The sequence below is a fragment of the Parus major genome, unplaced genomic scaffold (assembly GCF_001522545.3).
Source record: "Parus major isolate Abel unplaced genomic scaffold, Parus_major1.1 Scaffold351, whole genome shotgun sequence".
Taxonomy (NCBI): Eukaryota; Metazoa; Chordata; class Aves; order Passeriformes; family Paridae; genus Parus; species Parus major.
In genome coordinates, this window is record NW_015379287.1 from 21,416 (window position 1) to 33,750 (window position 12,335).

The 12,335-nt window shown below is 52.0% G+C and overlaps 2 protein-coding genes across 2 annotated transcripts in view; one reads left to right on the forward strand and one right to left on the reverse strand.

The window, feature by feature from the left end:
• Window positions 1-1,197: 1,197 nt before the first annotated feature.
• LOC107198866 (zinc finger protein CKR1-like) lies at window positions 1,198-4,057 on the reverse strand. Its single transcript, XM_015616113.3, has 3 exons — window positions 3,939-4,057; window positions 3,336-3,480; window positions 1,198-2,838 (listed from the first exon to the last, which is right to left on the reverse strand). The coding sequence occupies exons 2-3, from the start codon at window positions 3,421-3,423 to the stop codon at window positions 1,523-1,525; spliced, it is 1,404 nt and encodes a 467-aa protein (XP_015471599.1). The 5' UTR covers window positions 3,424-3,480; window positions 3,939-4,057; the 3' UTR covers window positions 1,198-1,522.
• IL4I1 (interleukin 4 induced 1) overlaps window positions 4,055-12,335 on the forward strand; it is a 10,597-nt gene continuing 2,316 nt past the window's right edge. Inside the window, exons 1-7 of the mRNA XM_015616106.3 lie at window positions 4,055-7,923; window positions 9,557-9,771; window positions 10,307-10,419; window positions 10,599-10,800; window positions 11,211-11,279; window positions 11,520-11,653; window positions 11,841-12,335. The exon at window positions 11,841-12,335 is cut by the window's right edge and continues 2,316 nt beyond it. Of these exons, the coding sequence (XP_015471592.1) occupies window positions 7,911-7,923; window positions 9,557-9,771; window positions 10,307-10,419; window positions 10,599-10,800; window positions 11,211-11,279; window positions 11,520-11,653; window positions 11,841-12,335 (1,241 nt within the window). The 5' untranslated portion in view covers window positions 4,055-7,910. The remainder of the gene's footprint in view (window positions 7,924-9,556; window positions 9,772-10,306; window positions 10,420-10,598; window positions 10,801-11,210; window positions 11,280-11,519; window positions 11,654-11,840) is intronic.

The following is a 12,335-nucleotide window of genomic DNA, read 5'->3' on the forward strand; positions in this document are numbered from 1 at the left end:
AATGCTCTTCCTACAGCTGGGAAAAGTCCAATTTTCCCCCTAAGGCTCAGAGGATAATGGGGAAATAATGGCGTGATTTATCCTTTCTGGGCAGGAGGAGCAATTACTGAGGGGGTTTGGGGATGATCTGGAAAATTTGTGACACGATTCTCTAGAAAGAGTGTCCTAGACCCTGGGGATGAGCACCAGGGTTTGGTGCATTGGGAATGAGCTGTGTGGGTAAAATTTGGGTGAAAATGCCGCTCGCAGAGCGGGAGGGTGAACAGCGAGGGGGGACGGGCACACCCCCTGAGCTCTGGCCTGAGGGACCCAGCTCTGCTTTGCACAAAGCGTCCCATGCCTTCCTCCTCCGGAGTGCCCAGGGGCTGGGTGGCCAAAGCTCTTCTGCCCTTCACTGGGGCGTGGAGGCCTGGAGAGGGAGACAGCCTGCAAAGCAATGCCACAGCCCCACCAGACCCCTGGCTGTCCCTTCCTCCTCCCAGCTCCTGAGGTGGGGATGGGGTGCTCAGAGTCCCCTCCACTTCTGGGGATACCCCACAGCCACACTGGGAGGGTGGTCTTGCTCCTGCCCCAGGATGGGAAAGGGACTGGGGGGCACAGGATACCCTGAAATGAGGGTGAGGGTGGGGATGTGGGCTGAAGCGGTGGGAAGGGGGCACAGGGAGGGGCAGCTGTGCCAGCCAAGAGGGTTTTGAGGGGAGACGGGGAGAAGAGGAATAGGGGAACCTGAGGGTTGATTTGGGGAGAGGTGGGGTGGTGGGGAGACACTTTTCCCTATAACCCTCCTCATTCTCTGCTCTACTAGTAGGGGGGGTAAATGAGGGGGACTCAACTTGGGTGCGTGGCAGGGTGAAACCACACAGGAACTTCCTTCCACAGGGATTTTTGGGGCCAAACAGCTCAGAAAAGAGTCCTGGGGACCTCTACCCATCACCAGCACTGCTGGGACCTCCCCAGACTTGATGGGGGTATACAAAGGACAGGTCGGGATGCATTAAGGTGGGAATGCTGGAGAAGCCAGGCTGGGTTTCCTGGGCTTGGAGTGACAATTAAAGGAGAAGGCAGTGAGCCAAAAAGCAAAACTCCTCCACATGTCTGCGTGATTTTGTCTCTGGAGAAGAAGGTGCTTGTGGAGTTCCCTGCCTGGAGCAGGGAAAGCATCAGAGCACAGGGTCAGAGAACAAAGAGACACAGGTGTCCATGAGGTACAGGGCTCCCAGTTTATTCCTGCTGTTTGTTTGTCCCCCCATCCCTCCCCGATGGAGCCAAGTGCCGTTTCCTTCAGGAACAGGCTCCTTCTGCCCCAGATTGTCCCTTTTCTGGGGTCTGGACTGCAGCAAGTGCAACATTCACCCATTGCTGTGGGAAGACACCAGGGCAGATAAATCCCTGTGCCAAAAGCACCCCTGTCACTCACCCCAATGCCCTTCAAGCGCCACTTGGTGTCCTTTGGCTTGTCCCCAAGACAAGTTTTCCCTCTGTTATCTCTCCACATCCGTCACACCGAGGAGAATCTTGGTCTTTACTGGTCCTCACTGCTGTGAGCTCCAGTCACGTCCCCAGCGAGCTGTGTTCTGGTGAGGGGTGACTGCCCCACGGCCTTGGGGAGGTGGCTACGGCGGTGCTTGGTGAGGTGCGAGCCCTGGCTGAAAGCCTCGCCGCACTCGGGGCACTCAAAGGGCTTCTCGCCGGTGTGAACACGGCGGTGCCGCTCCAGGTGGGACGCCCAGGCAAAGCCCTTCCCGCAGTCGCCACAGGTGTAGCTCTTTTGTATGGCATGGCCACGTTGGTGCACCAGGAACGGGGGGGCTTCCCCAAAGCGCTTGCCGCAGTCACCACACTTGTAGGGCCTCTCCGGCGAGTGGGTCTTGCGGTGCTGCAGCAGATGAACCTTCTGGGTGAAGCGCTCGCCACAGCTGCTGCAGGGGAAGGGCCGCTCTCCTGTGTGGACGCGCCGGTGCCGCTCCAGGTGGGATGCCCACACAAAGCCCTTCCCGCAGTCGGTGCAGCGGTGCAAGTGTTCCCGGCGATGGCACCGCTGGTGCCGCGCCAGTGCTGGGCCCGCCCGGAACAGCTTCCCACAGTCCCCGCAGCGCAGGGCCTTCCTGCCCAGGTGTGTGTGACGGTGCCGTGCCAGGTCGGAGCTCTGGCAGAAGGTCTTCCCACAAGCCGGGCAGCGGTGCGGCCGCTCGCCTGTGTGGCTGCGGCGGTGCTTGGCGAGGTGCGAGCCCTGGCTGAAAGCCTCGCCGCACTCGGGGCACTCAAAGGGCTTCTCGCCGGTGTGAACACGGCGGTGCCGCTCCAGGTGCGATGCCCACACAAAGCCCTTTCCACAGTCCTCGCACTTGTGGGGTTTGTCAGCAGCATGGCCGTGGCCGTGGGCCGCCAGCTCGGCCGCGATGGCGAAGCGCTTGCCGCAGTCACCGCACTTGTGTGGGCGGTCGCTGAGGTGGGTGCGGCGATGCTGCAGCAGGTGGGAGTTCTGGCTGTAGGTCTCACCGCACTCAGGGCAGCCAAAGGGCCGCTCGCCCGTGTGGACGCGCCGGTGACGCTCCAGGTGCGATGCCCAGGGGAAGCTCTTCCCGCAGTCGACACAGGCAAATGGCCGCTCCCGGGCTGGTCCTTTTCCACGCAGGGGTTTGACACAGCCAGGTTTGGGGAGCACGGTGGGTTTCGGAGTACTAGGGAGCACGGCTTTGCCTGGGCGCTTCGATTTGCGCCTGTTGGAGCCGAGGGGCTTCTCCCGCTCCAAACTGTGGGGTGAGTGCGGTCCGAGCCCAGCACCGCTCTCCAATGCTCTGTTCTCCGCTGCTTTTTCACTCACCAGCCCCTGAGCTGCTGGGAAAGGGGAGAAGCAGGAAAAGGTGAAAGCGTGAGGAGCAGAATTTAAAACAATGGAGTAGCAAGAGGATTCTCCTAAAAAATTTCACTTTTTCACTCTCCATCCTCTGAGCTTCTGAGAAGCGGGTGAAAGAGGGAAAGGGCATAGCCCTGATTGGAGAGGGGTAGGATTTAAAACAGCGGAGCAACAACAGGATTCCCCTTAAAAATCTTGTTCTCCCAGAGAGGAGGAAGAGAAATGCAACAGGAACCTGATACCAGTTTGAACTGGAAATGTGGAGATGCCAAGGGCACTCCAGTGCCAGAATTTTCAGTTTAAATTAGGAGAGATCAATAACATTTTCCTGAAGAAAAAGAATTAAGGAGAGGGCTGGGGCTTGGAGAAATCCCCCTGGAAACTTGCCCAGATTCCTCCACCCCAAACTGCTTTTCTCGGAGCAAGGAAAGGGTAGGGGGATATACAACAAGGAAAGAGATTTTGGGGGCTTCCTTACCCAGGGACATGAGGGTCTCGTAGCTCTCGTGCATCACGTCAAGGTACAGAGCCTTCTGCCGCGGATCCAGCAGCACCCACGGCTCCATGGCAGGAGGGAGCAGCAGCACAATGCAGATTGCTCCCTCGGGACTCCCCAAAATCCCCTGCAGGGAGGAGAAATCCCTTGAAATCAAGGAAATCCCCCCACAGCGCCTCCTACTCGAGATTTCATGCTTTTCCTGTGGTCACTTCGAGGAATGTCGGCTTTTCACCGTGCCTCCGTCCAGGACTAATCCTGAGCGCCCCCAGAGCAACGCGGGAACAGCGGGGCAGAAGGGTCTCTGCTTTCCCCCCGCCTTTCTGGCAGACCCCATCCACAGCAATCTCTGCCTCCCGCTTCCTCCACTCCCCGTGCCACCGGGAATCAGCGATGGGGCCCTGCGGGCTGTATCCCAGGAGCATCCCCATGCCTGCGGAGCCCAGGGCTAAGTCTCCATCCTGCCTATCCCTTGTTCTCTCCACAAAGGAGCTGCTGCTGCTGCTGCCGGGAACACATCCCCCCGGCCGTCTCCAGCCGCGCCGGGAGCCGAAGCGCATTCCTGCTCCCCTTTCGCCCCGTTACCTGCCGTCTCCGGCTCCTCGGCTGCCAGCCGAGCCTGCAGCTGCTTCCACAAGGCTTTTCCTTAGGAGAAGCGCCCTCTGTTCCCACGCTGAGGCTGCAGGGAGGGGGCGATGCCCAGACCCCCCCCTTGCACCCCAGGACCACAAAGCCTCCCCACCAGGACACAATGGAGGCGATGCCGAGCACAGCTCCGCTCCGGAAGCCCAAGACGGTATCCGGGAGAGGAGAGGCCAAGAAGCAGCTGCGCTTACCCAGAGCCCTCTAGAGGTAAAGTAATCCCAGACCCGTCTCCGAACCTCCCGTGGACCCTTTGGAACTGTGGGAACGCGCGGAACCGCCGAGCCCCCCATCCTCCTGCTCTGTCACCCGCCTTGTCTCCCCGGCTGCTACCCGGAGGGTTTGAGGACCCTGCTGGAAGCTGTGCCAGGGAGATTGGGATAGCAGGACCACGGATGGATCACGGATGATGCTGGGAATGTGGAAGGGTTTAACTGGAATCCCCCTCTGGTGAGAGAGGGGACACTGCTGTTTCTAAATCAGCAGCAGGCAGGAAGAAATTCGTGGTTTTTACCTGGAAAAGTAGCCCTGATGGTGTTTTCCTGGTCAAAGTAAGTGAGTTTTCTCCCCTCAAAACTCCAGGTGAGCTGCTTATAACAATGCCACGAATAAAAGTAGTGGGATAAATACCCCTAATCCGCCAGGCTGGGGCAGGAAGAGCCCCCGGATCCTCAGGGTCCCCAAAAGGCTCCAGCTGCCACCAGGGAGCAATTGCAGGGGCCAGCAGATCCAGAATTGCTCTTCCCATCACCCCACACCACTTCAAAGTAGAAAAAAGCTTGGGAAGAGGTTTATTGCTGGGAAAACTAAATAAAATTGGGAAGAGGGGACTGCAAAGGAAGCAGGAAAGCCCAAGTGCTGAGAAGATGGATCCTCGAGGATGATGAGGGTGAAGAAGGCTCCTGGCATCATCAGGATGGCTGAGTGGCCTAAGGCATCAAACTCAAGGCCCTGCTATCCCTGCTGTGTGAATTCTTGTCCCCAAATGGAGGCGTGGATTCACATTCCACTTCTGTCATACATTTTTCCTAAAATCTCGATATAAAATATAATTTTCTGGGTTTTTTTCTTTTCCTACCCCTGATAAAAAATTCTCCCTGTCATATCCACTCTCTTCAAACACTGGAAGCCCCAGTAAGCTCACCCCAATAAGGAACCTTCAGTTCTCCAAGAGAACCCCAACTTCCTCAGCCTGGGAGCATTGCCGTGGCCTCCTCTGGACTTCCTCTGTCAGCTCCCCATCCTTCTCATGAGGAGAACCCCAATTTTGGACAGTTTCATCCAAGAAACTCCTCCCTGGTGCATTCATTTCTTGAATTATCCCCCCAGTCCAAAAAGTTTTGCCTCGGAGTTACACGAGTACATGCAGCAGGTGTATCCTAGGAATCCTCTGGGCAAGCAGGAAGTGAAGGACAAGAAAATGTTTTGAAAGGGCATCTTTCCTCAACAGGACCTGCCCACACCTCTCCAACCTGTGCCTGCCGGCCCAGAGACTCATTAAGGATAATTACCTCATTAATAAATCCACCCGGGATTTTCTTTGATGTGCTTTACATATACAGTCTTTTTTCATCTCCACAGGGAAACCCTCCTCCATTCCAAGTTCTCGCCAACACATGCATGATGTCCCACACAACATGTAGAGTGAAATCCCACTTTTTTTCCCCCACTTCTTCCATTAATAAAAGTCAACCTTAAAACCAGAAAACAGCAATTTGGGAAGAAATCACTGAACCCTTCTCCCACCCTCTAATCACCCGCTTTGTGATGCAACAGATGTCAGGCAGAAACTCACCTTCCTGTAACCTTCAGGGAATCAACAGATGGGAGCAGGAAGTTGGGAGGGACAACTTTTGCAACTGGTAGACTGTTGATGCCCAGAAAATAAATCCCCATCATTGAGGTTGATCTCAAAAGCAGCTTGTTGGGACACGCATTAATCCATGTCTTAATGTGAATTAATCCATGTTATCAATGTGAAACCAGCTGCCTTCACTCCAAACTCTCTGCTGTTCCTGGGAATGTGTATCTGTGCCAGTTTCATTGTGCAATGCCCGCATCCCTCAGGATTTGTTATTCCAGATAGAGAAAATATGTGCTTTTGGAAGTTCACATATATAATATGTGGGGGAAGTTCCACCCACAGGGGAACAACCAGCGGACCACAAATCACAAAACATAAAACCAGACCCAAACCAAGGGGTTTCTTTCCAAAAAAATGATAGTTTTACCTTTTTCCAATCTAGCTGGTAGGTTTTCTTAAGTGGAGACGTGCTCCAAGACAAAAGAAAAAAACAAGAAAAACCTTCAGTCCTTTAGTTTTCCTTAGAAGGAAGTCTTCCAAAAGTGTTTGCCACCCAGTTTTAACCAAGACAGCACAGTGACACCCCTTTGGAAGAAGTCTTCCCTGCCATCATGAACTCACAGCTACAAGAAACATCAAGGGTCCCAAAAACATCCTGTGACTCACAGGATTGCATCAATGCATCGTGAAACTTCCCATCCTGGGGGTTGTGCCGCCTGACTCTGACCGCACATAATCTCAAGGGCTAAGTACTTGAGATACCACCACCACCACTGGATGGATCCAGAGGAGGGCCACAAGTTCCACAGGGACTGCAACTGTCACTTCAACCAAAGCACTGATTACTGCTTAATCAGACTGTGACCACCACCCTGACTCACAGGGGCCAGGCTGTACTCTGACTTTGTGGTTTTAAGTAATTTTCTTGTATTCATTGCATTTATTGTAATTTTTCTATAAAATTGTAACTATGACTTAAAATCGCTCCCAAGGTATTTGTGTGCGGTTAATTTTCCCCACTGGTTTACCTTCAAAACAGCACAACCAGGAACATGGTATTGGGAATCCTGCAGGAAGCACAAAACCACCCCCACACGCCACAGAAAACCAAAATTCTGGGCAAAACCCGTATCATGGCTTCTCCTGAGGAGATCCTTTGAACACAGCACCACAAGCCCACAATTTTCATGTCACAATTCCAGCTAAACCAGGAGATCCCATAAATGCAATCTGCAAAACCCTTGCCATGAATTTCCAAAATTCTACCTAAATTTTGTTGGACTGAATGTTCCTCCATCCTGAGATATTTTATAATCATATTTACTGAAACCCCACATTTTTGTGGTGATTGAACAGGATAAAGCCTGGTGAGGGTGTTGGTTCCAAGCAGGAGACTCGAGCTCTCGGTCCAAGAACAAAGAGAGGGTTCCTCCGATGAGTTTATGGTGCTTTGGCAAGTCCAAGATCTCCATTCTGGAGAAATGCTGGTCTCAGTCCTAGAAAAATACACAGTTTTTGCCATTTCAGTGAAGTTCTGGATAATCTTTAAGGTCTCCTTCCCACAAAAACAATTCTTCATCCCCTCTATTCTGATGGAGACAAGATCAAGCCAAAATTGTCAACACCCAAGAGCATCCAGTAGGTGACTTTTCCCTGGAAATGCTCATTTTCATTCTTGAAATTATATTTTGAATGCCAGCTCAAGATCTCGCCAGGGTTCAGAAGGATCCCCGTGATGGTTATTCAGATTTCAGCGGGCTTTATGCAATACCAGGAAAAAAACCCCTAGCCTGATTGTTCCCTTCTGGGAAATTGCTGCCCTTGGTGGAGCAGGGTGCGGTCAACATGGTACATCCCAAAACATGCAGTGGCCTCATGGCTTTACTCCAGTGAGTAAAGGGGAAAAAAAACAAAAACCCAGCAGTGGAACTAAGCCTAGTCAATTGCTGGTTCCCCTTCTAATGACAAATTCCACTTCGCTCCCTTCCGGGTTGTACTGATTGGCAGAGGTTTTTCTTGAAGCACCAGATTGCTTTTGGTTTTTTTTCCCTTAAGCTGGGGTATAAAATGAATTCCAATCTCAGCAGAGGATTCATCTTCCTCCTGGAGCGATGACTGGGATTGGTGAGTGACTCCTCCCCTCAACCCTGAGCTCTCTGTGGGTTTTTTCCTGGTTTTCTTTCATCTTTGGTGTCTGGGTTTGGTGTTTTGGTTCCATCTGGTCCCACCTCTTTGCCACCACCTGAGAGCATAGCCACAAACCTCCCTTTTTCCAGCTGGACTATTCCATGGTCACCTGGAGCTGCGGACATTGTGGGAAGGAGACCTCCCTTAAAATCTGGGGCATGGGATGATCCTGATTTTTCAGGAAACACAGGCACAAGCTTGGAGTCTCTGAGGGCCATCCCAGAGGATGCCTCCATGCTCCAAGTTGGTGGTATCTCCACATCTTCCCAAAAAAACACCTGATGGAAGATGGAGATCCAGTTGACACCTCCAAGGTCTGGTCCCAGGATATTTGCTCTGATCTCCTAAAAATGGTCCATAGTTTTTTCCCAATCCAACCGTGATGATTCTGTGATCAGGGCAGATCAATCCAACCTTATCCCACTGTTAACAGAACAACTGGAAGAGACCCTTCCTAAATATTTTTTATACTCGTCTTATCAGCTTAAGGAGCTGTTGAAATGCCTGCCTCAGGTGTTGAATGATAAAGGCTCCAAGGTGGCTTCCTGGCAGACCCACCAGGGTATCTGGGGCTGCTCCAGAAAAAAAACCTCACAATTCTCAGGGATTTTCCAGCAGTGTGAATTACCCAGAGTCGGGTTTTCAAAGCTTCTTGTTTTTCCCTGAAAGAAAATTGGCAGCACTCAGGAGAAGGAAAAGAAAATGGAAGTTGTTCTTTGGTTATTTTGAAAAACAGAAACCAAAACTAGTAAAATCCCAAGGAGGGGCGGGGAACAGGACAGAGTGTGGTTCTCAGCTCAAATTTTCTTTCACTGTGAAAATGTTAAATAGCATTGTGTCTGTTCTGGTGGAAATGGTCATTTTGGGTCTGTTTGCTGCTCCCTGTAGGTGTCTCAAAGACACAATAATTCTGAAGGAGAGAATTTGAAATTGGGAGGAATTTTTAAAAGGAGGGGATATTAAAGGAGAGTAAAATTTTCTTCTCTAAAATTAGGTAGAAAAATTTTAGTTAGGGAATTTTAAAGAAGATAAATCCCATCTCTCTTCATCCCCCTAATTCATCCACCTTTCAGTGAAATTTTGTCTCCATCTGTCCTGTGCAAGTCTTCATCAGATCAATCTGCCCAATCCTGTCTTTTTCCCTCCACCCTTCACATAAAAACTCCCCGAATTGCCCAAGTATGGGAAAGGTCACTGGGGACAACAAGGTGCCTTGATTCTTTGCACATGAGTGACACTAATTACTGTTCTTGGAAGCTTTGGAGCTTATTCTAAGGAGGTCAAAGTCATTTTGGAAACTCACCACAGCAGCTGTAAAAGCAGAATATGAATATGGAGAGCTAAAAAATCATCTATGGGTTGATTTCTCCTAAAAAACAGGAACCACCATCACTGACCTCTCTTGACAGTTTCCATGGTGGACCTGCTGGTGCCTGGTATTTCACAACCACCCCAGTTCCTCTTTTTACGTCTTGGATACCAACATCCTTGGAGCCAGTCTGTACCATCTGGAATGACCGTGAGTGCCCACGCCGTGTTATTCCCTTCTCTTTTCTTCTTCCCTCCCCAGTGCTCTTCCAAATCCTCCTGCTTGCGGGTCTCCTGAGTGCCAAGCGGTTCCCATGCTTTCCTGAGTATTGTCTGCATGACCAGGACTACGAGGAGCTGCTGAAGATCGTCCAGGATGGACTGGAGCCCACAGCTCACCCGGCGCACGTGGTCGTGGTGGGCGCGGGGATTGGCGGGCTGACAGCAGCCAAGCTGCTCCAGGACGCTGGGCACACGGTGGGAATTCCACAAGGCTCTCCCAGGCTTGTTTCCCTCCTCTAGAGGTCTTCCAGGCTGGTGAGGGAAAAGGAAATGCAGTGAGTGGACCACAGTGGTGGAAGAAGGAACAGAAGGAGATTTGTCTTCAATATTTTTCCCTGACATTTGTTCCTGCAAATCAAACAAGCCCTTTGCATTCTGTCTTTAAGGCAACAGAAATTCCAGGGGTTTCCAAACCATCCCAAAGCACCTATGAGTCTCAAAGAGGGTTTCCAGGGCATGGAGGGACAGATTGGTGCTGCTTTCAAAGCCCTGTTTGAAACACCATGAGAACCTCACCAGAGCTGGTGTCCAAATGCAACCCAGGAGCTGGGGAATGAGAAGCTGCCCCATAGGCAGAGGTGTCTCGACCAACAGAGAAGGGTTTGGATCTACAGGTGCTTCATTTGCCATCTGAACGGGGTCTGTCCCACCATCTGGACCTTGTTTTGGGGGTGTTTCACTTCAAACAAGACATTTCTCAAACACTTCCAATCTCCACCCAATTTTTTAGGTTACCGTTCTGGAAAGGAGCGGCTGGGTCGGGGGGCGCATCCGGACGTACCGCCCTGAGGGACAGGACTGGTACGTGGAGCTGGGACCCATGCGCCTGCCAGGCAAGCACAGGTGAGGGCCTGTCCACGCCTGTGGTCAGGTGAGGGACCAGTCCAGTCTGGGGAGTGAATCATCCCCATCACTTCCTCAGGGTTCAGCATCCATGCTAAAGAGACAAAATGCTTTGCTGGCAGAGCTGGGGGGGGGGTTGGCTGTTGGCTCATGGCACCATCGCTCTGCCTTTTTCCCAGGCTTGTCCGTGAATTCATCCGCCAGTTCAACCTGAAGCTGAATCCCTTCATCCAGAGGGACAACAACACCTGGTACTTCCTGAAGGGTGCTCGGGTCAGGGCTGAGGAGGTAAACAGGAACCCTGACATCCTGAATTACACAGTGAAGCCATCAGAGAGGGGCAAGAGTGCCGTCCAACTGTACCGGGAGGTACTGAACAAGGTACAAGATTTTCTTGTGGTGTTCCCTCACCTGAAGGATGAGTTGGGAAAGACTTGTCTATGAGTTGGGGAAAACTGGGCCAGGAGTTGGAGAAGACTTGGCCATGAACTGGGGAAGACTCAGCCCTCAGTTGGGGCAGAACAGGGTCTTTTTGGAGTGAAAATCAAAGAGGCTTGTTGAGAAACAAGGACAGATGGTTGCAAAACCCCTTTTTGTCCACAAGAAATCCTTTGGAAGGAGTCCACCAGGATTTGGATAAGCAGAAAATGCCATACCAAGGCACAGCTGCTCAAAACTCGATGTCCAGAAGCTCTAGGGCTTACCAAACCCTAAAATCCTGAGAGAATTTTGGGCAGCACTTTGGGAAACTGATCTTTTTTCCCATGAAAATATCAGTGTTTCTTCTACAGGCTTTAAAGAAGTTCCAGACCACTGATTGCAGGAAGTATCTGGCTCAACACGACTCCTTCTCCACCAAGGTAATGGCTTGGGCTCGAGGGCAAATTTAATCCCAGCTCTTGATAATTAACCTGCTCTCCCTGCTTTGAGAAGGGCCTATCTGTGTCACTCTAACCCCATCCTGTCACCTTTTGGATGCTTTTCCCTAATAAATGACCCCTTCTACTTACAAAATGCTGAAAAAGGGGCCAGCACAGCTCCAGAAGAACCCTAACTGAGGTAGCAACCTCTGGCTGTGTCTCTTCTCCTGGGATCTCCAGGAATATTTGATCAAAGTGGGGGGCCTGAGCCGAGGAGCTGTTGAGATGATCGGTGACTTGCTGAATGAGGACTCAGGGTTTTATCTGTCCTTCCTCGCCTCACTGTGGGACTTCAGCATCTTCTCTGAAGAGAGGTGAGTGCTGTCCCTCCAGCCCAACCCTGTTCCCATAACAGGAAACGTCAGAGTGATTCCAAACAGGAACCACTTGAGGCTCAGTGGGGGCCTCCAAGCTCCGCTGGTGTCTCCAGAAGAGCTCCAGTTTTTACACCCCCTAAACCCCAGCGTCCTTCCCACACCTCCCGTTTCTCCTCTCTTCCAGCTTTGATGAAATCACTGGAGGGTTTGACCAACTGCCCAGAGCCTTCCACAAGGCGCTGCCCAACGTCATCCAGTTCAACTGCACTGTGGAGAAGATCATGACAAAGGGCAACAAAGTCCGAGTGTTCTACCGTGCTCCGGACACGCTGGCCCCGACCATCATCACTGCAGATTATGTCCTTGTCACCTCCAGTGCCAAAGCTACCAGGCACATCCAGTTCCTGCCACCACTGTCCCCTGCCAAGGCCCATGCCCTGCGCTCCATCAACTATGCAAGTGCCTCCAAAATTATCCTGGCATGCTCTGAGAAGTTCTGGGAGAAGGACAGGATCCACGGAGGGTACTCCATCACCGACCGCCCCTCCCGCTTCATCTACTACCCCAGCCACAACTTCTCCAGTGGGGTGGGCATCATCCTGGCTTCCTACACCTGGACCAATGATGCCGAGTTCTTCCTGCCCCTCACAGAAGAGAAGTGCCTGGATGTGGTGCTCCA